The following is a 27,938-nucleotide window of genomic DNA, read 5'->3' as shown; positions in this document are numbered from 1 at the left end:
GCCAGGGCCGCCAGTGTGTTGCCCTTCATACAGCAGTTTTCCATATCAAACTCTATCATTGGGGATTTGGTAGCATTTCCCACACATCCCGCACAGATGTAAGAACGTAACAAGATGAAGCAGTCAGAAATAACTGCTGATTGGTTTTTGCTCTGTGGAATGGGGAAATAATGTTTTTTTTAGCTAAAACATGTACAGAAGTTGGAATATTTTAGAAATTAATAAAACCAATGTCTTCAATGATTTTTTTGCCACTTTCTGGAGAATACTACTACAAATTTTGCTTGCAGCATTGTATGTTATTAGAATCAAGTCTGCTTTCTTTCAAAACTCCAAGTACTTTCTTGAGTTATGGGGGAAACACAACAATACAAATATTTTTCCTGACGCATGTAACTTATATTTTGGGTTTATACTTTCAAATGTGAACATTATCTTGAAGAATTTAAATCTTACCACCCCCAAATTATGATACCTATGTAAGTAAATTAGCAGCCACAATTTAGTCCAGATGCAATGACATATTGCTAATAAAACAGCTTAAAAAAAACCCCCACAAAATTATTGGATTGAAGAGGTATGAGTGGATTTCAGAGAGGCAGTTGTGCTGTGGAGGTCAGGGCGGAATTTCTGTCCTCGTTGGTCATCTGAATGGCTCTTCTAGCAGTCATCCAGGATGCTGATCCAAGCCAAGACTGCCATATACAGTCCAATCAATCTGAAAAAATCCCTTCAAGGTGGAGCCCTGGCCGTTTTATAACAGGAAACCGAATTCTTTCATCATTCAGAGCCGACTTGTCTCCTCATGCCAAATGTGAAGGGACCATTACCTTCTGTGACTCAGGAATTTGAGTGGTTTACATATAAGGGACTGTAAAACATCACTGCAGATAGCTCTAAAACATCAATAAAATAATATAATCTTTCCTTTTTGTTTGGCAAAAGTATGATAAGAAGTTCCCAGTTTCTCCATCTTCTTTATGGCAAAGAGTATCTATTCCTACACATTCCTCAAGAATGAGTTCAATACATGTACATTTCAAATCTTCCCAAACACTAGTCCATAAAGTTAATTGCTTTTTTTGTGTGACTGAGATTACACTGGAGAATCACACTTTAATCTAAATTTCCTAGCCTTATTCATGCTGCCATCAAAAGCATAACAAGGAGTAATCTTCCTTTTTTAATTTCTTTCTTTCTGTTTTTTTTTTTTTTAATAAAATCATCCTTTCATAGTAGGTTATTTGACATGTTATGTAACTAAGTATAATGAAACAACCACTCTGAAGGAACCTGTCTCTTGCAAATAAACATTTATGGTTTTAAATTGTTTGTGCAGAATAATTTTGCTAAACTACATACCAATAATTAAAACATACAGGGGAAAAAAAAAGGTTCTTCACCCCTTTTAAATTTTTTTAGGAATTATGTTTAAAATTATTAAAATAATAAAAATTATGCTATTTTTGAAACACAACTATTATTATGAATAATAACCAGACTACTTGTCTTGCATTACATGAAAAGAGAACTTTAAAGAACTTAAATTATATGTTGTTATCTTTTGCTAAATCCGTCACTGGGAGTCTACACTTGTTTCTCTTATGCAATTAAAAGCTTCCAAAGAAGTCACCAACTATTACACAAGGGATGAAGGAAACAGCCTTTCCTAACTAATTAAAATTTCACAATGGGTGTCCCAGACATTACCAACGTTTGCTGTCATTCTGCACTTGAGACATTACAGTTGTCTACCATGCAAATTTTTTATTTATTAATCATTTAAGCCATCCTGACCCCATTCTCAATTTTGAAAATGCCTGAGCTCTTTTTATATCTTAGTTAAATCTTGTTCTCAGTCTGAGATTGGTATCTGGTACTCACAGATTCAGACTTCATAGATGAGAATTTTCTCTGCTTAATACCTTAGATTATAGTTGCTACTAAAAAAAATAAAATCGAAGTATACAGAAACAAACTGCCTTACCTTCACCAGTTCCGTATAACCAGTCTCCCTTGCTGTCCACCAAGGTTGAGCTTTCAGTCCCTTGACATTGTAAAGGGAGCGTTGCCAAACTGATGCAAAGTGACCTCTTTGGTATCCAAGTTCATACCACTTGTATGCCTAAAAGATTGCAGTTGTTAACAACCTAATTCATACCAGCCAACTCCCACAGAAAAAAGATAACTTATGCTTTTTTGGTAAGGTAACAGACTGTCTGTTTGGATGCCAGGGTTATTCTTCTAATGTAATGCAGTAACGAACATTTCAAGGAAAAGAAAACCACAAACAAACCCCCCAATCCCCAACTAACAATCCCAAAATAGATCAGATGGCCGAGGCTGTCCAATCCAACATTAGCAAAACAGGATTATTTTCTCATAAGCATTGACAGTAAATATGGGTCAGTAATCTAGGTGCTGTCCTTGGACTTGGAAGATCAGATTGTTTGTCATCTCAGTCAATCTTGTTTTTTCTATGTTTCAATGTGCTAGCTATGAATTAAAGATTATCATCTTTAATGATGCTGCCAATGGAGATGCTGTAATGATGAAAACAGTGCTGACTTTGTGGATCTAAATTGTTACATAATTATCTAATACGTATATACACTTGAGTTTCTTCAAATATTTGTTGCCACACCAGAATTGAGCTGAAGCTACTAATTTTTCTTGTCTCTTTCCTTTACTTCACATGGTAGAAACCTACTGAGGCTAATACCAGACTTTGTTTGTCTTACTCTCCCTTTCCACAATTTGCTTTACCACCGTATAGCATCAAAACGAGGTCCTGCAAAGGAAGAAAATGGGCTGCTTGGAAAGAAAAGATCCAGCACTGTGATGAACCATATACACAGAAGGCTACCTATAGCTGCCTCCTTCCTGTTCAGCATTGCTGCTACAGCTGCAATATTTTAGACAAGACAAAAAAAAAAGAATATGACAGGACAACTAAGTAGGGAAATATGAGGTAAGAAGTCCAGAGCAGAGGGACTGAAGCAGGCAGCAATCCCTGTCTTGAACAGAAACCATCCAATTCACCTCTGCCTAAGCATCACTCATCCAAACTTGGACCATGTTCTCACACTCCTTCACCCAACCTGATATTTATTCTTATCTTATGCTACATAGAACAGCCTATAATTTCACCCTTATGCTTCCAGTTAATAATGCTCCCCCTACACCTCAGGATTAGCTGCCTTCCCGGGCTGTACCCACCTCCTTGTCAAGTTGTCCTCAAAAAAACCAAACCCTCCACTTTTCTTTCCAGCAAGAATACAGAAAATCTGCTGTGCTGGTTTTGGCTGGGATAGAGTTAATTTTCTTCACAGTAGCTGGTATGGGGCTATGTTTTGGATTTGTGCTGGGAACAGTGTTGATAACACAGGTACTGCTGAGCAGTGCTGACACAGCATCAAGGCCTTTTCTGCTTCTCACCCCACCCCACCAGCGAGGAGGCTGGGGGGGCACAAGGGGTTGGGAGGGGACACAGCTGGGACAGCTGACCCCCACTGACCCAACAGATATTCCAGACCATATGACGTCATGCTCAGCACATAAAGCTGGGGCAAGAAGGACGAAGGGTGGGACATTTGGAGTGATGGCGTTTGTCTTCCCAAGTCACCGTTAGGCGTGACGGAGCCCTGCTTTCCTGGAGATGGCTGAACACCTGCCTGCCCATGGGAAGTGGTGAATGAATTCCTTGTTTTGCTGTGCTTGCGTGTGTGGCTTTTGCTTTCCCTATTAAACTGTCTTTATCTCAACCCATGAGTTTTCTCACTTTTTTCCTCACTTCTGATTCTCTCCCCCATCCCACTAAGGGGGAGTGAGCGGGCGGCTGCGTGGGGCTTAGTTGCCGGCTGGGGTTAAACCGTGACATCTGGACAAAATGAACACTGTCCCCAGTAGCATTCTGGTATGGTAGTCTCCCCGCACAACTATTTTAATTGTTATTTGTTTTTCAAAGAGAATCATTTCTCCTATTCTACCTCACGACCATATGACAGTTGTCCATCAATCTGCCCACATTTGACATGAAGGCTAAACCAAAAGACTTATTAAAATGAAACCCACAGTACTAACTCTTAAGCTAAAGAAGAAACATTTTATATATGCGGTCTAATGGAAAGCAAAACATGCAATCAAATAAACATATCTGTAGGAGAACAATTCATGTCAGCTTATTATTTATGTTTACCTTGAAGCCAGTAAACTAGAAGGGAAAACAAAACTTTTTTGGATACAAATCAGCCATGAGAACAGTGTGTGACTTACTAAGACTTACTTATTCTTAGCAGTTAGTCAAGAAAACAGAAAGATATTGGAAATTCTTCATGTAATGGATTATTTCTAAAAATTTCGAGGTGTCATCTTAGAGATCTTTCTTTTGAGATACAAGGTAAGAAATTAGTTTGGGCGGTTTTGTCTTCAAATTTTTACATAAGTCTCTATATTATAACCACAGATTATTTTTTGAGAGTCTGTAAGTTTTCTTCAAGCTTTTAAAAAATGTGGTGCTTTGATCTTTATAATTCTTTTGAATTATGGAGGAAAGACCACAATAGAATGTTGCCTTACAGTATTTATCTGAAGTACAGAAAAACAGTGTGGATGAACAGAATAACAGCAGACCATATGTAAGCTTTCATCTTTTTTTCCCTAGAAAAGCTTTGTAAAATTGTGTATGGGTCAAAAAAAAAAAATTTGTGTATTACCTTTGGGTAATACACAGTATATCTTTAAATTTTGATGTTATCTTGGTTAAGTTTCTGAAATGGAAGCATTATGATTTATAACGTATGTTCCCCAAGATGTAAGTTGTAATAGCAATGGAATATCAATAGATCATTCATGCTGACTGCCTGCATTCATTTGCAATGTCTGGAGTTAGCCCAAATGATAAGGGGGATGAATTACTTGTTTCAGCCACGGACTGATGAGTATGAATGTTGATGCTCTTTAAGATCCATCAGCTGTAATCACGATGTATAATACTGTTAATCCTTATCTAATAGAAGGATTGTGCTATGAGGTTGCCTTTGACAGCATGGAGTAGGGTTAGGTTGTCTTGCTCATCCTTTCCAGTCCTGAGTTTCCATCAGAAACCTTTCTTTTGACATGCGGATCTTGGCAGTGGAAAGACTAACTAATGACCACTGTACTATTCAGGACAGCTACAACAGTAGTATAGCTTCTTTTCCAGGAAAGTAATTGTTTGAGATGCACTCAGTTTATATATTCTGTGTGAGCAGCACTTTGTTCTATAATACCTTCCACAGCTCTAATTTATCTTTTTTTAAGTCAATTTGGCACTTTATCAAATTATAGCTGGAAAGGGCATACTCAACAATGTTTCCCTAACACTTACCAAGACCACATTCATAATGCCTAATTTATCTTTAATAGATGAATATCTACCTTCAACAAACCTTCAGTGGTAGCAATTTCACATGTTCCTTAAATATTGATCAGTTTCCTTGATTAAATCTTGAAGTTCAGCAAGTCTAGCAAGGTCAGTAAGAAAAATTTAGCTTAACAGTGGACTTTCCACTGATAAATTTAAAAGTCTCCTCTATGCCAACAAGTTCATTTGTCATTGATTAAAACTTTTTCTACAACAGATTTGACCACTAACTCCATAAACATTAACACATAGTTATCCTGGGGAATGGGATGATATACATTAATTACATCTGTGTGGTATCTTTAGTCAAATGTTGTAATGGGATGCTCTAGGTTCAATCATTCAACCCAGAATATCCCACGGAAGCATACAAGGATTTCCTTTTTGGAAAATCTCACTTGTAAATGAACTTCTAAATTCAAAAAACTTCATTGGAAGAATAATTTATTGTACCTTCAGAAAAGACAATCTACCTTAAAGAACCACAGATATTATTACATTTCATTGTATGTATAAAGTATTGTAATAAAAGTTCCATGATTTATAAAAAAAGAAAATTAACCTCAACTAGGCTTAAGAAAGATCACTAACATAGGCTTCATTATAGTCCACATGTCTATAGTTGATATTGGAGAACTGCCTACCGACTGGGCCAAGATACTCAAGAGGTCAACATTCTTTACAATATTTTAGGTATCAATATTTCAGAACTATTACTAGATAACTGATTGAAAAGCAGGTCCACTATGCTTTTTTATTCTTATTCTTTTCCCATTTCCCATCCAGGAATAGGGTTTTTTGGTTTGTTTTTAAATTCATGCCCATAGTAAAGTTCGTTACTAATAACAGTCTTCAACAAAAGCCCTTTGCTCCCCTACCATGGCAATAATGCTAATTCACACATTTAAATTTGGCTTTTACATTAAATTTGGTTTTAAATTAACAAATTGGAAACTCATGGTTTTCAGTTGCATATGTTTGCTTTTGCTGGGCATGCAACAGATTTGTTGCACAAATTTCTGCTTTTCTGATCTGTTTGGTACTTTAATTATTGAACAAATACAGTAACTCAGCCCAGACATTCAGTCTTCTCATGGTCTCCTTTTATCACATACTCGTTGGTGCTCAAGGTCACTTTGAGAAAGAAGGGAGGTTTACAAAACACTCTTATATCAGAGCTATGAGATAACTTCAGTACAGCGATATACATGTAATTGGGTTTTTTAACTCTGGTTAAAATCTTTGTTGTAAGTGGTGGAAGCAGAAAACAGACTCTAAAAACACCTTCACTGAATTTTTGAAAAATGTTTGGTCCCTCGGTTCAAACTGCCCCATGCAAGCTTCAAAAGTTTAGGTTAGTTCTAAAGCAAGGAATGCTAAGAGACTGTATTGTCATACCAGTGGCAGATTTTTTGCTGTTGCTCATCTTGACCTCTACACACATATGCTGGCTTGTTACTGTAATAGGACTACTCATGCTTTCAACATTGAGCCTGTGCTTAAAAGTTTTTTTGGATTTTGCAGTCCATCAGAGGTTTAGACTTTAAAGCAAGAACATGTTAAATGTGTACCTCTTTGTCTCCCATTCTCTGCAAGGCATCACCCAGATGAAAATAAAAGCGTCCATCATTTGTGCCAGGGTCACCAGACTCTAGTCCTTCCTAAAAAAAAAAAAAAAAAAAAAAGTATAAGGGAAACTTCAATAGGACTTCTAAAAGTTCATTTGATTGCTCTAAATAGGCTGCCAACTCTATGCAAGAGACAGGCTATGAAGTTGGCTATAAAACATAACCACCACGGTAACCCAGAACTTAGGCTGAATGAATATAACATTTCAGTAAAAAGCCATTGAGAAACATTACCAGTTTTCCAAATGCCATGACCTCTTTCCTCAGTCCCTCCAGGACAGAGGCATATTCAGAGATGGACACTTGCCCCTGGCCCTATATACCTATACAAGCATTTTAGAAAGCTGGATTAAGGTTTCATTTTGTGTTATTTCTTCCCAAACACTCAGAAGTAAACACAAGGCCCCTCTGGATTTTTCAAGAGCCTTAAGTTTGCAGTATACTGCCAAACTCAGAACAATTTGAGACTCATAGCTGTGTACTTAGGGTTAACCACTAATAAAACAAATACTTGATGTTTAAGAACTGATGACTCTCAATGTACAAGCTTGCTCCAGTTCATAGGCAGTGATATAGCAATATAACGCCAACACATAGCTTAAACTGTGATTTTCTTATTAGTATGCTTCTACCTTGACATGTTTTATACATTCAAATTTTATTTTTTACAGGTAAAATATTTACTGTAGGTGAGAAAAGAAAAATACCTTTAGATAGGGTATGCTCTCTGCTATCTTGTTTTCTGCCTTCAGGATGAAGCCATAATGTACTTTGGCAAAGCCATCATTTGGAGCCAGGCTTAGAACCTGTTTGAGAGTAAATGAATTAAATACTCATGTATGGATCTATGCAAATTAACAAACCTGTGCACATATTACTATTTAGTCATGCAATGACATTTTCTTCCGTTGTTGACTCTCAGATAAATTCTTGGCTTGGCTGTACTTTCTTTTCCCCATTCACTTTTGTGCTTCTCCAGAAAAATCTATTACAAGCCAAAATTTAAAGTATCAGAAGTAAAATTAATCCACCTGGAATCTCTGAATTGCATTATTTTTTTGTTGTCTGTCTTTCTCCACCCTCTCTCTTGAGTTACGGCATCCTACATTACAGAATTAACACCATTCCTTAACATTTAAGTTACATATCTCATGTTTGACTAATCTGAAGGAAAGGAGCTGCTTTTGAACAAGCCTACAGCACAGTCATGGGAAGTGTAGTGTAGAATTATACCTGCAATAGTTTAAAGCCAGATAGGTTTATACTGGTGGCAAACTAGTCTTGGCAAGAGAAGATATACTACGCTGTGAAGCAGAGTGAGTACTGTTGAGGAAGATGCTGTAAAATAATGCCTGCATGACATAATGGGACTGCACAGACCCTGGGAACGCAAAGGGCATTCTCAGCACTACGGTGAACTGGAGCACTCTCTGGAAGAGCTTACACTTGCCTAGCCAAGAGAAAGCTATAAGATGGTAACGTGAGGTCTAATACAGTAGTAATTCAATGTGCTTTCACACTAGAAGGTGATGGATACATTATTCTTGTATAGGTGTGTGCTATACTCTTTGACCAAGACCAAGACCTAGTGTGCTGAATTAAGCTAAAAGATTTTGTATCCTGAGCAAGATTCAGATAATGTCTGTAACCTTACTTAATTTTGCAGGAAAGGAAAACCCATAGGCAAATATCCAGAGATGGATATTTCATGGGGACTGTGCAAGAGAAAGATTTGTGAGTACAGGGACAACTGTAGGAAAGGATCAGTGTACGGGGGAGTGTTTCAGGGAAAGGAAGTGTGACGCTGGCTGGCCTGAGTTCTGAAACATATACCCCCAACATGAGCGAGATAATTTAAGTGCATTCGGTCTGCCTCAGCCAAGGGGAAAATTAGAGAATGTCTTGATCTACTTTCCAGCTCCTTGTTTCTATGATGTATATATTCAATATCATTTGTAGCTCTATGGGATGTCAATTTCATGGTCAAGTTAATCTGTTGTTACACCTCTTCTCTCCTTGAAGTAAGGGTGGGCAGTCTTTTCAGGACAGATCCTCAGTCTGTGAGGACCATCACAAGAGCCTGGCAGTCAGTGGAATTACAGAGGCTGATACCTGCTGAGTTATCTAGCACAGCCGCTAAATACAAAACAATGGACAGATGCAATTTCTCTTGCCTAAATCCATTTTTGAAGTTACTAAACTTATGCCATGGATAAAATGTCTGCACGCATTACAGCCATTTCTCTCTGCCTTTTCCAGTCACTGTCTAGCCTAATTTTTCAATCAAAATAATTACAAGCAAAACAATAACAAGCTCTCTGGGCCAATTTCTCTGCTTTCTCAAACCTTATTACCTACAAACAATGTCCAAGCAAAACCCAAATCAGCGCAATATGGGTATAAAATGTTTTGAGTTAAAAATAGCAGCATTTCACTTCTTTTTGCAGAAAAGAGCTACTATGAAGGAACAATCAATTTGAGAAGCTATTTGAAGTCCGTACTATGACACATTATTAGCAAAAGGTGAACCCAGCAAGTCATAGTAAGGATGAGCTTAATCCATAGTATAAGGATATGCTACCACCTTATGCATCTTATGCCTTTTGACTACAGCATTCTGTGTATAATTATTTTGATCCAAGAATCTGTACCTGCAGGGCAAAATAAATGACTGACAGAAATATTTATTAGCCATATAATTTCGTTACAGTTCCTTTAACTATAGTATAAAGCTATCTGATTAATTAAGACAGAATAGAATTTTCTATATTACGGTTCATTTAAACTATGCCGAGTTGCATTAAGGCATGATCTACATTCAGAGCCCCTAAAGAGAAGCGAAGAGATACAATCAGCAGAAATTACACTGGAAGTATTTAATGTAAATTGTATTACTCTGTTGCTGTTGCTGCATGCAATATTAATTATGTTTAGAAATAAGTTTTACTAAACTGCTCATAGCCCATTAAATATTAATCATGAATATAGAAATTAACCTCTGGGGCTATCAATGGCTAATTAGCCAGGGCAGAGTACTGTGTTAATGTGGATATTCTGCTTTTGGTACCTGAGATAGCTCAGTCAGAGCTGGCTTATGCGTGTCTGTATAATGCTGCACTGAGCCATGCAGACATGCCTCAGCATGGCAGGCAAAAAAAGTGCTATTAGCAGAGTAACTGGTCTTACAAAGTTCTCTTCCACTATATTTTATCATAATCTGTAGATCTTTGAAAACAAAAATAGCTCTAAATTCTACTAGGACTACTTTTAATGTTACGTTTCTGTGTCCTTAAGTGTAATGTTCAAAAGAAAATGCTTTAATATTTGAGGCAAAACTGAAATCCTCTCCAGTTGGACACCATTTTCCATCTGTGGTTCAGTATAAATTCTGGGAAATGCATACTAGAAAAGTCTATTCTGTCTCAGTTAGACTATACCACACTACAGCTGTAAGTACAAAACTCTCTTGATCTGAAGTTCAGTGTTTATACACATCACTTCCGTAGCTGAAAGAAGGAACATATCATATTTAAGACTTTTGAAATAAAAACGTGACTATAACACTTCAACAGCTGCTGAGACATAACAAATGTGGAATGCAAAATAAGAATTGAATGGAAAATAAGTAAACTGGCCATTAAATGTAAAGCAGAAAGTTTTCATTCACTAGGATTCCTTGGGCATCTATTCAATTCCCTGGAAATGATGCAAGCTAGAGTTAGCGTGGTCTGAAGTGGTATATACTGTAATCCCAACGTAGGGGACAGTGCCTATGAAGGGTCCAGCTGGTTGCACGTGATCAGCTCACGCTTAATGCAGGCTGATAACACTGAATGAAGATCGAAATCTTACAGCAGGAAGCAAAGGAGGACATGGGTACCTTTTGCTCATGAAGCTAGCAGAAGCTAGCAGGAAATGGGAAATTTGGAGTCTAGATTCTCCTGCTGCAAACTTGCCTGAGGAGCAGAAACAAGTAGCACATACACAAGAACTTAGACAACCACGAAGAAAAGAATGGGACCAGAGGGGAATCAGCAAAAAGCTGAGCCTTTAGTCGAACAAGAGGTATGTTCGCTTGAGGATGCATCCTGAGCTCTGCTCTCTCTTCCTAGATGTCCATGCCTTAAAGAACACTTGAATAAAATGTATGAACATCCTCACAATAGGAACCAGAACCCAGGATTCATAAATATCAGAGGCATCTACTGTGCAGCACTGAGTTCATGCTCTCGTCTGTGCTCTCTTACATTTTTCTACCAAATGACTAATTTGTCCTACACTAGTGAGAAGAAGGATTTAACCACACTACAGAAGTTTCCCAGGTTTTTCAAAAATCATGGGAAGAAGATGTCTCCTGGAGGTCCACAGAACCACTCTTCACAGTTTGCCCCTCTCTTTATTGACTATGCACAGAACCTGAGCACCTATGGTAGGAGGCCCAAACCGTATACCAATCACTTCCTAAGCATGCATTGCAACAGATGAGCAAAGAGCTCAAGAGCAGACCATATGGCCCCTAAGCAATCTGCCCAAAATCATGTAAGAAGCATTCAGTATAACCAAGAGTAAATGCAGGTACACATGAGCTTCTCCCTGTTTCTTTGGCTATGTTTCCTTTCTTAAAATTCTTCATGTAAATTTATCCTGAATTACAACAAAGAACAAAAAAATTACATTACTGTGCTGGAATTCAGCCTGAAGAATAGCCAGAATATGGACAAAACCCACATGATTTTTTAAAAGAATAAATCCAGTTCCTTTTAAAAGGTATTTATTTGTTGCTCTTTTACAAGGACAGAATATCACTATGATCTATTCTATTTCAGTGGTTAGTGAACTGCAAAACAGAGTAATTACACTGGTTAAAGTCTATGGGAGCATGAAAAACAATATATTAAAAACAGACCAGTTCCTATTTTGCATATCTGTTCTTAATTGGAGCAGTATACACTTCTTCTGAAGTATATCAAACTCAATATCAAAGTGATTATATAACAAACTCACTACCTTCTTCCATTTATAAAAAGTGATTATTGATATTGAGAAATTCTAACTATATTGTTTGTAGCAAAATACTGAAAAAGTGCAAAGGAAAATCTTGCCCAAAAGCAGTATGTTTTTGTTTTTTTCACGTTCCTTGCACCTTGAGAAGCAGGTTCAGTTAACAAATTCTATCTTTAAAAGCTGATGTTTCCAATACTCTGAGAAATTTTGACAGCAGGTCAAAAATTATTGAAAAGAAATGTTTTATGGAGGGACCTACAACGTAGCCAAAGTAGCAAAGCAAACATTATTCTGGCAACATCTGAGACTACCAGAGGAGCATGAGGAAAAAAAAAAAAAAAAAGGTATTATCAGGGTTCAGCTCCTGCTTCCAAACATGCAGCTGAATGTCCTCCTTCTCTTTGAGAAACCACCTGAGATGAGAATCCCCTCAGACTCCTAGACGTGGGGGATGGAAAACTGAACCTTTATTCTCAGGAGCTGGTACTAATCATGCTGAGTTGTCTTCAGTCTACATAACCAGCCAACTACCATACCACGCCTGTACCAAACAAGCACTGCAACAAGTGTGCCAACATCAACAAGATCATCTCTGACCAGGTGCTGACAGCTTGTACTCTACCAGTGATGTCAAGATCTGCATCTGTCAGAGAGTTTCCAGATGTTAACAGGGTTTCTAGATCACAGGAGCAGAGTGGCCCTTCCTGGCAGTGAAGTTTCCCCAGCCTGATAACCACAGTATAAGGTAGGAATATAAATGCAATGAACTGTCCACACTACAAGCGTCATGAAAGAAAAACAGAATTTAGGCTGCCTACAAAAATAATGAAAAAAACAAAGGTTAAATAGCTGTGTGAGTACTGAACTACTTCATCACATGGTTAGAGACAGTGTTCCTGTAAAGAAACAGACTTACTTCTGCTTTCCATGTCTTGCAGATAAGACATCTTTTTTTATACTATGCACTATATCTATATGTGTTGTCAATATATTCCAAACCTGGCTACCAGAAAGTATAAGAAATCAAATATTATTAAGCATATGAAAAACATCTGCATTTCTCTGTCTATGAGGAAAAACAGTTAGCATGACAGTATCAGGAAATCTGAATTAAAATTAGAAGATAATTAAGAACTCCATTTAAAAAAATCATATCTATAGTAACCCTTCAAAACCTGACATGCAAAATGTTTAACAACTAAAAAAGTTAAAAGCAAGCGATCTTTAGAATGAACATATGAACGCAAATAATATTTTTCCTTGGCTGGAATGGAAACTTACCTCTTCATATACTTTCTTGGCATTGCTGTTATCTCCTATCAAGAGGTAACCAACACCAAGGTCATTCTTGAATGAAGTATCACTGGGAAACAGATGAACTAACTTCTGTAGAGTAACCAGGGAACCCCTCATGCGACCTAATTTGATTGAACAAGACTTAATAACAACTCCAGGTATGAGTAACAGTAGTAAGACATTTACACAACATGTAAGAACACACAAATCAGAGCCAGGTGTTCCACTTTCACTAACAATCAAGAAGCAGAATTTGAGAAAAACTTGTGCACATAGGAGCATATTCAGCTGCTTGGTTGTCACTGGGGGTGTAGCCGTACAAAGAATATTTCAGGAGAACCTGATACTACGAATGCGTATCATGCAGTGTTATGGTAGCCTCTAGTGGAGAGCCGTTCACAGTGTAGCAGTAACAACATTATTTAAGCTTTGGCTGCTCTTTCATACACAGATGTCAAAGTGCTCGACAAAACTAGGTAAACATACAAAATAAACTTAGTCTTAGTTGATTAAGTAATTTAACACATTTCTAGTGTTAAGCAATAGTTCTACTATATTTCCATTATGAAATTAATCATGCTTTACGTGCTTAAAATTAAGTACGTTCCTCAACTTCCTAGATGAGGTCTTGCTGAGGAACAGCAAGATTAAAACAAGTTGATATTAAAATCCAACCCATGGGAGAAGAACTCTTTTCTCCACCAAAGTTGACTGTGCCTTATATTCTAATTAGCACTTCTCGTACATCACAGAATTGAGATCTAAACTTTCAGATGTTACCCCCAAGTTTAATTCCATTCTTCTCTATGTTTACTGAAGGTTTATTCTGGGTGTGTTTACTCTGTGTATGCCATTAATTTCCTCATGATTTCCCTCAGTTTCAGTAGAAAAAGAACAACATTTTCTTCTTTCTCTGTCAATAAAAATTTTTGACCACCACCCGTCATAGCTTCTTATAGCACCTAGTGCACTGTTGCCTACAAGCACTATTATCATGTGCCTACAGGCACAAGCAATTATATACACTAGTTCCATAGAAAAATTTTAAAGAATTTAAAAATAGTTTTCATAAACATTTAAGAGATTAGGAACACAAGTCCTACCAAAAATTCAATGGAATTGGCACTTTCAAGTCCTTAGTGATCTTCTGAAAGTCTTGCTTACACAACTTTCACAATTTTTACACCGCCCTCAAACCTTACCAAGAAACTGTTGCCTGTCTGCTTCTCGTTTCAAGCTCAGTTTTATCAGATCTGAAGGGACATTTGGCAGACTAACCACCTCATCATAGGTGTTGATAGCTTTTTGCAGCATCTCATTACTTCTCATTTTCTCAGCTAAGTCATCTTCAGACTAGAAAGAATCACAAAATCATTATTAGAACACGTAATAATCCATTAGTCTTAAAAATAACTTTGTTTTCTTAAAAGGCAAACTACGCAACTGTTAGACTATGGGAATAATTTTAGAATTATCTTTAATCTATATAATTTTGGCAAAACAATGGAAAACTTATTTGGTTGAGTGTTATGGTAAGGCAGATTAGAATTACTGTTGATTCTTGTTTCCTGCAAACTGTCTGAAAGCATAAGTATGAGAAAATTTGCACCTAAAACATACATTCACACAGATTTTCAGTTAGTATTTGTAGAAGTCATAATTTCTGCTTTCGAAAACAAATGAAGCAATCCGTTTTAATAATATGGAAGAAATGTAAATTGTTGCCTATGGATTATTTGTATACTAAGCCTCACACTGGCAGCAATACACAGGTCAAAACACACCAACAAATATTTCTTTCATATATTCTGACACAAATTTATTGCACTCTTAGAAAACTGATTAGGAATTGGCTTTACTTTTGCAAATGTTGATAGAATATCTACCATACACAACTCTTTCAGAACTTAAATTTGTTCATCAAGTTCAGGAGCAGACCAAAGGATATATGAGATGTCTACTGTGAAATTACAGCTTCAGTGAAGCTAATGGAAGCTACGACTGATTTCACCTGTGGTGTGGCATTTTCATAATTTGTTTCCACAGCTAAAAAAAATAAGACTGTATCTCAAATGCTGAATTTTTAAAGCATTACTTTGAATCGTTTATACAAATGCATGCATTGTCATGTGTTTAATGCATTATTCCCAAATACTTCTATTTTTATTGGCTTATGTTCTTTCTTAAGTCAATTAGTGGAGTAAGGTGCAGGTGCATCACAAGCACTGCAGGTGCAGAAGCTCTTATCGGTCTATCTATATTCACTGTTGTATCATCATACACATTAAATGAAACAGCTTCAACTGTGTTAGCTGTATATGCTGTAGTAAATATCTAGAATCTTTTCACTTCTGTCCATTACTTTTTTCCTTGAGCTACTTTGAAATTGAGTATGGGAAATACCAAACAACATGGTTACTCAGCCAAACAGTTGATCAGCCAGTTTTTAGAGATAACTTCAGGAATCAGTTTTAAGCGGTAATTTATTTTTCTGTTGTACATTCACTAGGAAATTTGTTTTTCCTTTTTTTGAGGGAATTGCAGGGCAAAGAATTAAAAGATACATAAGGAAGAGACAAAAATTGTCAGCATAAAATCTGCATAAATTCACCAGTACAGATGCTATAAATCATATAAGGAGCTTTAAGACCTCTCTACTGTTCCTTTCAGCCTTAAAGGCATTAACGATTTCTGTAGAATATTTTTCATCTGGCCTAAGTGTAGCTCCAGATATCAAATCCAGAATTGCTCACATTTCTGAAAAACACTTTAATTATGAAATCTTCTGCAGAATTGCCTTTTAAAGCTATTAAAAGATCCAGGAAAATTAATCCTCATGTCTTATTAGAAACTGAAGCTACAAAATTAGCATGTAATGTTGGTTCATGGTTCATAGAAATGGAAAAGTACACTCTTGTGGTGAATTCCTGGCCTTTACCCTCACTCTTTTCTGCAGTTTTACCTTTAGTTTGTGATAAGCAATAGCAAATTTGAATGTGTTGTGTTAGTATAAATACCCATTTAACAGTAATACTGTGTTACAATGTAAATCCTAAGAATAATCCATCTGTCAGTGAAGCCCATGATTTTCCCATTCCTTCAAACAGCTTCAACTTATACATACTGGATTCGATAAAATTGTCATTGGTCATATTGAGTGTTCAGTAAAAAGACTAGTATGAGCCTATAAAGGCTACTGTAAATGGAAATGAATTTACAGCTGGCTTCAATGATCTGCCCTCCTCCCTAAAAGCAATGAGCTAATGAGGAGGCAGGAAGCACATTGTCTTAGGTATAATGAGTAGATTCATTAAAAAAAAGGTAAATATTAAAGGTGTAATTTAACAGAGTTAAGTCCATCACCTATATGAACCAAAGTGGTCTCCTACTATAAGAAGGCAAATAGTTCAGCAGACTATTCCTCACATAAAGCACTGAAGTATTTGGTCTACTATGTATCAAGTGCTTGTGTGATAGTTTTTTGGATAATCACAGCTTTGGTTTTAGCATGACTATTATTAACCAAGTGAAAACTGGTTGTGACTCCAATTCAAGTGCCTCATTAATTGTGTAACAGCACAATTCCCTTCTACAGTAAGGGCTTCACTTTGCTCATCTTGATTACCATGAGTTCAAGCAGTCTTTTATTACAACTAGTGCAGTGGGATTATCCTCCTGTTTATGAAAATACAAAAGTATTATGAACGCAGAGCTTATTTTCTGATACTTTATTTTTTTTTTTTTTTGGAGGGGAACACCTGAAACAGAACTTGCTCCACAAGAAAAAGCTAATTAAGCCTCCTTGCCTAAGAATTTGTGTTCTTTATCCTTTAACACTCCCTCTGTAAAAACTCCAAATCCCCTTCCCTATTCCCACTAAGCAAAAAGCAGCATTTGGCCTAGAGCTGACTGATATGTTGATTTACCAGCTGCAGCAAACAGTGTGTAACAGCTAAGTTCTGCCTGTTGTTCCTGCACTGGGACATTAGTTGAGATTTATCTCTTACTGTTCTGACAGTTTTCATGAGATCTACAGGATGTATCTTACTTTTGTGTTATTTACAATACTTCCCACTAGACTAAAGTTAGACAAAAGTAATTGGGGAAGGATCACGGACTGAAACAGATACAATATGACAGATCACATAATTCTTTTTTTCCCTAGGAAACATCCATAAAATTATAAATGAAGTCTGACTGGGGTTTAGAACTCTATTGTTAAAAGAGGTTTAATTTTATCTTTTTTTAACATTTATGGCTTGTCTTTTAGTACCTGTGCTTTCCCGTATCTTGCTCGAGGACTTTGTGGATATTGATTCACTAATGCTTCAAAGGCCCTTAGAGCGTCTTCAACTTTTCCCTGGAAAGTAGAGGTATTTATCAGCAATTCTATCTAATAAAAATGCTGAAGGATGCATGACCTAATAACACATTAGTTTCCCCAATTAAAAAACAAAAACAAAACAAAAAATGCAGACTGAATCAACAGTTTTCACTCATATTTTTGTTGGGATTGCCTGCTTATTTAAGAGAAATTCGTTGTCATTATTATGAAACAATATCATCTACTTTCTTTGGTTAAAATGAATAACATTGTTTTTCTTTTACTCACTTTCCCTTTCTTGACTGGAAAAAATACTGAGATGACAGTAACCTGTCCATATAAAAATGTAAGAATTCTATTGCTAATAACAAAATCCAAACCAAATGTAACACAGAATAGAAAGGAAGTTCTGGACATATGTGGAATCTTCCTCTCTGCATACCTCACCTGATGAACAGTACCATAACTACGTTTTTTCTAGGGGAAATATGGTAGACTTATCCATAGTGTGTGGCTGTTTCCTCCAAATGTTTTGCATAACGATGTCCCTCAGGACACCTCACGTACTCTGTGTGTCTTCCCTGTCGCATACAAAGTCTGAACGTAACTATGGTATTCTCATGATTGATGCTGACTAGCAAGTAAGGATGGAAGCTGAGAAGAACCAGCCGCACTGTTAAATAGGAACTAAGCACTGTCTGGCAAAATTTGGCATCAGATCTTGCTGCCTCCTCCAATTCTTCTTACAGCTTTATAAATACGAGTGGACTATTATACACAACTGTCTTCATACCTTCAAGTATTACATATGTCTGATTTGTTACTAAATTTGTCCTGCTTCCTGCAAGACAGGCATGATTGTCTGCAACTCACCAAGAGACACAGGCAGGAAAAGAGTCAGCCAACTGACCCTATAGGCTCATCGAAAGTTTCTGTTATGCCTTTCTCTGATCAACTAATTGTGTCAGTAACACGAAGCACAGAATTACTTTTTATTTTTGTATTCTAACATGTACACAAGGCTCCTAGTGAAGAGCAGCAGCAGTGGCAGCCTGAGGTTAGAGCTCTCTATGTAGTATACTGCCCTTCAGCCCCATCATAGACCTGCAGGAGCTCTGGGGCTGCATAGATGGCAACGTAAAGCTAAAACTGCACAGTCATTCTTCTGAAAATCAAGAACAATCCTACACCTGCAGTGACTATAATGTTTTTTACTGTACTGTACTGAAAGTAGTGTATCTCATTGCTCAGCCATCTCAAATCCCAGGTACAACAAAGACCTGCAGTTGTTCTCCATGTGCTAGGACTGTCTGTGAGGCATATCAGAATTTTTACAAGATTTACATCCAACACTTAAGGTCTCTCATTTCTAACAGTCACATAGTCTTGCTTCACTATTCAATCTCACATCTGGAAAAGGGACATCTCTGGAAAGGTCTTGTTTTCTGAAACGCTCAAATAAAAGAATAAAATTGGAAATTATCAGAGGAGATGACTGAAGAGTTTTTGTTTACTGTTGTTTGGGGTTTTTTTTGTTTTATTTTCATAGTCAAGTTATTAAATTCAGAACTACCAAGATTGACTGACTGACTGATATTAAGGTCTTGCTGCCACTGGGTAAGAAGCAGGAACATCTGCTTTGTGCTCTAAGCAGCTGTATGGGAACAGAGACCCTCACAGGACACGCACAGAATCCCAACAGAAACAAAGCCTACATCAAAGATTTGCATCTAATGCTCACAAAGCATGTGAACACTTACTGAGAGATCCATATTAACATGCTTACATTATTTAAGTTCTCTGATAATAGTTGACTTCAGTACTCAAATGGACAACAGTGATAGGACAGAACTAACCTGGTTCTGTGTGCTTAATTTAAGCAGTTTTCTTGATGATAGGAATTCAACAGTTAAGCTAAATATTTTCAAGGGTAAAGGTAAGCAAACACACATGAACAGACATACACTTATGACTTCAAAAAAATTTAAAATAAACTATCCAGCAGAAATGAAACTTGAAGGACAAACATGCACTGAATATTTAATTTTAAAAAGTTAATTTCACAGAAAGCAATCTAAAAGTAATTCTCCCTTTTCTAAGTTAATTTTTGTTTTATTCATTTTTGTCCACTGTCTACAGTCCTGAGTGAAACATTCAAAACTTACTTTTTTACGTAGTTTTTCTGCAGCATCTAGTTCAGCTTTAATGGTCTTATCAAACTTGTTTAAGAGCTTTGGTTTCTTCTTCTTTTTAGCTAGAAGAGATTTAAAAACACACAGGTCATTACCTCTTTCATATTTCACAGCAATTGTTTGGAGTAACCTTTAACTAGCGACTAGTACTGTGCTGGTAAAGTGCATGATTTTCAAATAAGGCAGTTTCAACTGAAAAGAAATTAATTTCTTACTTATTACAATCACAAACTCCTGTATGGAAAAGCAATCTTCAAACTGAATACTTTGCAGTCAAGTTTTTGATAAAGCATTTTTCATCTCATAGTCAAGGTTTTTTTTCCAAACGGTTCAACTGATATGGAAGAACAAAGAGAATGGTTATTTTTCCACATTTATATGGTATTGTGAAAAATATCATTACCAGGACATGTAGGTAATTTCTGAAGTTTTGCCTATGTCTACTCGTTTGTCTAAAGCAATTAAAAGAGTTGATAGCCATTATAGTTACTCATGGTAGGAGGGACTCAAAAACTCATGTAGTCCAACTTCCTGCTGAAAACAGGTTCAGCAGTGAAATGTCTGATCAAGACCGCTTTAAGTGATCAAGTTTCCACAGCTTAGCAAACTATCACACAGTAGCAGAGCAGTAGGAGTATGTAGTAAACCAGCCTTGAAGTAGTGTAAAGCAAATTGTGTTTGAAGCAAATTGAAGTAAATTGTGTCAATTTAAACGGCTATTTACTTCATAGCAATTCACTTTTAATGTCTATTTGGTTGCATTAAGTATACTAGACGTTAAAAAAATGCAAATACACTACTGAAAGATATGACAGCAGATAACTGCTTTTATCCCTATTTGCTATAGCTGAACTTTGCTTTTTTTTTCATTAGGAAAAAATCCACCCTTTCTGACACAAGTAAGGGAAATATATATTGGCTGATACAAGTAACTACCAGTTATGTATATCAGTAATTAATAGCACATATTTTTGCTTAAATTACGCATTACTGTTTTTTCCCCCCTCTATGGGCAATAAGTCATTAATAGCATGAAAAGAAGTAAAATTATTATTTCCTTTGTAGAAGTTTAAACAGGGAATGCTGTAACTGGTATGTGTAAAGCTAAACCCAAACACCATACAGCTTAACATCACAAGACTGGTGCAATGCTGTAGCAAGTATTTCGGATAACAAGGTATTGTAACTAGCCATGTTTTATTCTGCTTCCCAAGTCCTCCGGTGCACTGTCAGGAATGACAAGAGCCACCACATGCTACTGGAAGCTGGGCTCATGGTTCATTAAACAATATTTTCTGAGACTCTGATCCTACACAGAGCTTTAGGCAGACAAATCACTTCATCTACATTAAACCTCAGAAAATGACCAATGCCTAAGTTAATACTAAACCAATACTAAACCCATCCAAGTATTAGAGGATCTCATGAGTCTGAGCTGCTTCTGTATGAGAAAAAAAACAAAACCCTTGACTACTTTTGATTCTTTCTGTGTAAGATTTTTACTGTCATATTCAACACTGAACTGAGACAGCTCTGCATGGAGAGAGTTTTTCTTACATTACCTTTATAAACTATTCTGCAGCATTGGTATGCACAGTTAAATAGATGCTATTGCTTTTCAGAGGCAGGGGGGAAACAGAATTTAAGCAGGAGTGAAGCTATCCTACAAAAAAATTCCATTTACTTATTCACAGAGGCCTTATGAAGCTTTAAATATAAAAGTGTATTAAGATCTATAAAGGAAAGGTACTAAAGAAGCAGTGCATTAGGATTATTATATCCCTGTTGATCCTTCTTATAATAGAAGCGACTGTAATTTTCTAAGGCATTAGGTATTGAGAAGTTAAGAAGGAAAAAAACTGTCTGATGTACAGGAGTTTACTCCTTTTTCAGGATAAACCACCGAATAGCATACTTTAACATATTGGTTTTGCTCCCCTAAACACTTTAGGTTTTCATTGTACCCTATGACTTGAAATCACGCATTTATACTCAAGCACACAATAATGCATTTAAGGAATACAGTTATCATGGAACTGAACTCACCAAAGAGATGCTTTGTTTTGGGTTTGGGGTTTTTTTTTTTCTAATATAATAATATGGATGGTTTTCATGTCTTTTGTTCATTCCCCATAGATAATACAGTAGAAATGCATTTGAATTTGTGGCCAATTCCAGTCTTGCTATGTCTTAATTGAATATTATCCATTTCACAGGAAAGCAATGTCTTTACTGCATTTTCATGCAGTTAATGATGATAATGATTAAGTAGCACAGCACTGGCTCTGTTCCAAGTGTTCATACCCCTTGAATCCAGCAAAACTCAGAGAACCAGCTCTCATCATGAAAGCAAGGATCCCTCCACCCCACACCTTGAGTCCATGGTGACTAACAGGTATGGTCAGAAGTTTCTGACATAACGTCACTGGGCCTGAAAAAGACCAATCCATAACGTGCAAAAGGTTTGTTGGGTTTTGTGCTTTTTTTTTTCTTTTCTAAAAATACACCAGCTCAGTTTTTCAAGAAAACATTGCTATTTCTAAGTCCCGGCTTGCTCAACAGCAGGTGTGGATGAACCCAGAAGCATCAGCCCAAGGAGCCAATAAAAGCAAGTGGCCCTGAGGACTTTTTAGGCTGGTTGAGCTCACAGCTGCTACATGAAACTGTCATTTGTTGTTAGCAAGAAAACTGAGGCATGTCAGTTCCTCTGGGTACATGATCTGGGGAGCTTCTAGCCGGACATCACCACCAAACACTTGGCTTGTTACTGTTCTCCAAGTAGGAGACTATACATACAAGAAATGATGTAAACCACAACTAAAATGTCTTCTCAGCTCTTACAGCATGAATGAAAATCTGTATCCAAGACTGGCCAGTTACACAGAAACTGTGTATTCAGTAAGGGAGGACAGCTATTTGTCAGCTTTCTAACTTACAGTATTCACGGGAAGACAGAGTCATTTGGTCCTTCTCAAAACTCAGTAAGCATGGCAACAGCGAGGTTCCTTCGAGGCACAGGAAAGAAACTTTCCCTCCCACCAAGCAACTCTTATTGCCTGTGGGACACTGTTTCCACAATTCCTTTAAGTTTACAAGGAGATGAGACAGAAACAGCTCAGAAGAAAAAGTGAATGAAAATCTTACAAGTCTGTGGCACAAAGATATGACAACTTTCCCCTCATATCTGATGTTGGTGATGTGTTGGAAAAACCTTTTTGCCACCCTCCATTACAAAAAAGTATTATCTTCTCATTTTCAGTACAATTATATATCAGCTCTAGACCAGCAGGAGATCAATATGAAAAGCTGGAAAGGAGCTGTTAACAGAAATATTATTCAGCTGCTAGGCACCAATATAACACAGTAAACAGTATATAACAAGCAATCATTTTCATCTCCCATTCTAGTCCTATGTTAAAGGATTCACCAGGGAGCTTTCAGTGTAACCATCAAGCATTCCTCTATATTAACCAGATAGCCTGCTATCTCCCTGCAGGGGTATTTTAATAAATTATCCATTGCCTTCTTCTAGTGTAATAATCTTTTAGCAGATGTGACCCAATATATTAAATTCAATGTTACAAAGAAGTTAACTTATTTGTTTTCAGGGGGGAAAAAAACATGTAATTTCTTTTCCAATGACTTACAGATTTCACCATGTAGCTGAAGTAATGCACGATCACACAACTGTTAGGATGATTTGTGGTCCAAATCTGGTTGAGCATTAAAATGGTGGTAATTCTTTTATATATCATACTATGGTCTTGCAAGAATAATACTTAGAATTTTCAATAATGGCCTCAGATGTAAGGATAGGCTTTCTATTAGGATTGCTGTCATAGGACTGCTGAAGAGTCCCTCAGAGAAAACAGTTTTCGCTGTCAAAGCAGCAAGCTAGGAAGAAGTCTTATATGAAACTCCATGCTGGTTCTTTCTGTTGTAGAATAAACAATGGCCAGTGACGACAAGCAATCTCATATTTCTCTTCTGTATTAAGATACAGAAGAAAAAAAAAAAACCAAGAAGGAAAATATTTTGGAAGTGGTAATGTATTAAATGTGCAGTAAACTTAATAGCCTGCAGTGTCATCCAATGAAAAATGATGAAATAGCTATTTTATATACCTATTTTGGCATATGAAAACTAAAATACCAGGCATATTTTATGTTTTTATGTTGAAAGGCACCTTGCCATCACCAAAAGCAGTAATAGTCTTTTCTACAAAGGACAGAGAAATACTTTTTGAAAAATAATGAATACACTGCTAGATACTCTTTAGACCACAAGAGCATCACGTGAAAAATAAGTAAAAGTAACCAAATTATTAAAGGTGATTGAATCACTTACTTTTGAAGAATGGTTTAAAAATATTTTGTCTTTAATTGTGCGGAGGGTGGGTGGGGGCAACATTTACATCTGAACAAGCAAGAACAAAGGGCAAAAAGGTAGTGGTAAAGAGTTTGCTACTGGAAGAGGGGTACATACCACTCTGTAAGAAGTGGCTACAGAGATGAAAAGAATAAATTATTTTCTATATCACCATAGTCAGGACAAGGAATAAAAGGCTTAAAATTGCTACAGCAGAAAATTTGACTTGAATGTCTGGAACTAGTATCTCTGAGCAAGCACAGAACATTGCTGAGGATAGCTGGTGGAATTCTAATTACTGGGAATTTGTAAGAACAAGTTGTACAAGCACCTGCCAGGAACAATGCACACAGCTGGTAAAGCCTTTGGTCAACAGACTAGACAAAGCTTCAGTGTCCTATGTAGTCTTATTTTCTACAATTCCTGTAATATACTGCTATATGTCAATGCAATTTAGTGCCAAGACTATAGTTACACAGGGAACTTCCACTTTCTCATTTGTTACTTAAAGAAATTCCCCTAGAAGCTTGCTGTGCCAGTCATCAATGTGATGGAGACTTCTCCTAGCCCTATGCCAGCAACAGAATATTGAAGTTCAAAAATAAATGGATCAGTTGTATATTATCTGATCTAACAATCATGCTTTTATGTTCTGTAGTTTTTGCTAAACCACTAAGCTTCTGGTCATCTCCCTTCTCTTTCCTTCTGTCATCCTCTTCTCCAACCTCTCCCCTTCTCAACCTTGATGCCCTACCACATTTCTTCCCTTTCATTTCTACACTTGCTCATAATCTGCTCCTTGGTCCAGCTCTCCCTATTTATCCCCAACTGGTTCTTAGATATCTGTCATCTTCCACACACTTGCTGCTCATGCCCTTCTTCAAGGGTCTTTTCCCCTAAACTCCCTTGCCCCAAATCCCTGTTACTGACCATCTACTCTACTGCTACTCTCCATCTCTGCTGCATACTTCAGAAAATGATTAGGACCATAAGCAGTCATGAAAGTGACTCAAGGAAAGATGAATGCAAGTGACAAAGCCTCTCTGCTGTCACATAATTACATGTGCCCCATACCAAATGGTGCTAACAGAGCGTAAGTATCCCTTTGCGAGAAACACTTCACCTACTTCTACACATGATGCAGCACTGTGTTAATTACCTGCACATTATCACAGCCTGAGCAAGAAGCAATACAACTACTTGCCTCAGCAGCAGTACCTCATGACATAGCTCTTTGCTCTCTAGCTAGAAGTTCATTCAGTCATCACTTGAAAATGTCACCAGTGCAGCGACAACTTAAAATTAAGACAACTAAATGTAGGTTTCTCTATGTAGACACCTAAACACTACTGTAATCTTTAGAAAACTAGTCATTACAGTCAATGGAGCCTAAAAAGTGAGTTCAGCACAAACTAAACACCTACTCGGTGGTTAGCTGAAGGCTCCACTGACTGTATAGATGGCCGCTGTATATAACGCAGTTTGGACACCGCACCAGCACATGCAGCCACATGCACATGTCTTGATCTGGAACCGAGTCCCATTCAGGTTGTTCTCCTCACTCATTGACATTACTGTTAGTTGATGACTCTTACTCCTGCAGGCTGTTTGGAAGCCAGTAGTGTGAACACTAAGGGACTCAGGAAATGGCTCATGCCTTCCTTTCAGGATCTGATCTCACAGAAAGCTTCAGAGCAGTGAAGGAATAGCATCAGAGGAAATCCTGCTCCGGTTTAAAGATCTAGACCAGAATATGCCACCCGCTTTGAGACAAGTGGAGATACAGTAGCAAACAGGGACTGGGCAGGGGACGGATAATGAAACTTAGTGGCCAAACTCAAACATCTCTCCACTGATTATTAGCCAGCATGTGCATGTGTGAACTAATATTTTGTAGCTGTTAATACTACACGCTCTTGCAGAGGAAAAAATACACACTAAGTTTGCAATAAAAGCTTTTTATTTTTTTCATTTAAACACTGGAAAAAAATTAATCAAACAAATCAGTGCAAAATACATCTTGTGAGCTACTGAATCTTTCTTGAAACCTTCCAAAATCAATTTTTAGAAAGGCATTTCCAAAATGAGTTTTCCTAAAGCAAAATTTCATCTAAGTGGTGTAATTTCAGAAAAACTATAAGTGATTAAAACCAGGGCCTTGTGATAATTACCAGTGCTATTATTAGCTTTTTTCTGTAAAAATGAAAGGCTGGTAATATTAAAAAAAAAAAGTTCTGAAGCAGATCTGTCTTTTTCTCTTAAGTAACTGTCCAGACAAACAGCATCAGGCAAAAAATTTTGCAACTTCTTTGGGGGTTTTATTCACAGAATTATAATGCAAATATAATTTATTGATACTTTACAACTTTTAATGCAAAAAGCTGCCCAAAGAAATAACAACCAAGGAATGAAACTTTTCTAGAATTTCTAGACAAATATCCTCAAATGATCAAATGTCTGTATGGTCCTGTATAACAGCAGAACACAAGGCTTGAAATTGCTGTAACATGCCAAGTAAGCCAACCATGTTAATGCAGTAAGTGCATCCAAACCAATTACATAAAGTAACAAGGAAAAAAGCATATGGAAAAAAAAAAGTGATGACTAGTACATGGCAAAGAATTGATTACATCTGACTATAAGTCCAAAGCAATCCAGAACAAACTGGTAGAAATATTATATCAGAAATAACTAGTGATAATACCTCTGTAATGGAGCAAATGAATCCTCTGTAGCCTCCACAGAAGAGGGGGCAGGTAAGTCAGCTCTCCATTTCACATTTTCATCTGAACTACAAAACATCAGCCAGGCTAAGGAAAACCTCATTCTCCTAAAAGATCAGACACTGCTGACCTGCCTGATGAGACATCAGCCTGATATCTCAAAACAGTTAATACTTGATTAGTCAGAACTGGACAAAAATATGGAACACTATCGTAATTATCTGTCATGATTAATATGCTTTTTTCATCCGAAAGATACACCATGCATTTGGCATTTTAACAAATAGCAAGTTACTTTTAAGTGGGTCTCCGATATTGTCTACACTGTAAAGACTTCAACTAGTTGTTTTCTGAAAAGATCACTTAAAGGATGGGGTACGTTTAGCACAACACATAGCATGAATTGGTCTGTCCTTGCTGACATACTCTGAGCCTCTGATCAAAGGATACATGTACATTTTTGTTCCTGAGCAAAGTAAGAGGGAGATAATATCATGCTGCTATTAAAAATCCCAGGACAATTAGTGTTTATCTCTAAAAACCTGAATGCACTTTCATACACTTAACGCAAATAATCTCTTAGTCCTGCGCCTTGTAAAAAGTTGGGAGCAGATATTCTACGATTTTGTGATTTTATTCTGACACAATAGACATGTCAGGTGGAAGGACACCACAAACAGAGAGCTTGTTAGCCTACGTGCAACTGTGGCCAGGAAGAAATCTCAACTGGGATTAGCTCAGGCAGTGTTCCACTCATTCTTGCTGCCCTTTTCTCCTCTTCCTCCTATTCCCTTTCCTAAGTCCTCTGCTCTCTTTCTTATGTTTGGAGCCTAGGAAAAGTGGTGGAGTGGGAGGGCAGGCTTACCTGCTGCACTGGAGCGGGCACCTTGGACCTCTCCTGTGCACTGATAGTGACGACTGACATCCTGGTTGCTCTAACTTGGAGGTCTGGGAGGAAGGGTGCCTTCCACATAGGCTAAACTGCCTTGCTTTAAAATG

At 37.1% G+C, this 27,938-nt stretch overlaps 1 protein-coding gene across 1 annotated transcript in view; it reads right to left on the bottom strand.

Moving 5' to 3' along the window:
- The window catches only part of ASPH (aspartate beta-hydroxylase), a 101,833-nt gene that overhangs the window by 17,095 nt on the left and 56,800 nt on the right, over positions 1–27,938 (bottom strand). Inside the window, exons 16-22 of the mRNA XM_010582893.1 lie at positions 19,822–19,910; positions 17,606–17,692; positions 14,535–14,685; positions 13,318–13,454; positions 7,740–7,838; positions 6,976–7,065; positions 1,988–2,125 (exon numbers count right to left, since the gene is read on the bottom strand). Coding sequence (XP_010581195.1) covers positions 1,988–2,125; positions 6,976–7,065; positions 7,740–7,838; positions 13,318–13,454; positions 14,535–14,685; positions 17,606–17,692; positions 19,822–19,910 — 791 coding nt within the window. The remainder of the gene's footprint in view (positions 1–1,987; positions 2,126–6,975; positions 7,066–7,739; positions 7,839–13,317; positions 13,455–14,534; positions 14,686–17,605; positions 17,693–19,821; positions 19,911–27,938) is intronic.

The sequence above is a fragment of the Haliaeetus leucocephalus genome, unplaced genomic scaffold (assembly GCF_000737465.1).
Source record: "Haliaeetus leucocephalus isolate CR32 unplaced genomic scaffold, Haliaeetus_leucocephalus-4.0 Scaffold858, whole genome shotgun sequence".
NCBI classification, from domain to species: Eukaryota; Metazoa; Chordata; class Aves; order Accipitriformes; family Accipitridae; genus Haliaeetus; species Haliaeetus leucocephalus.
This window is presented reverse-complemented; position numbering and strand designations above follow the sequence as displayed.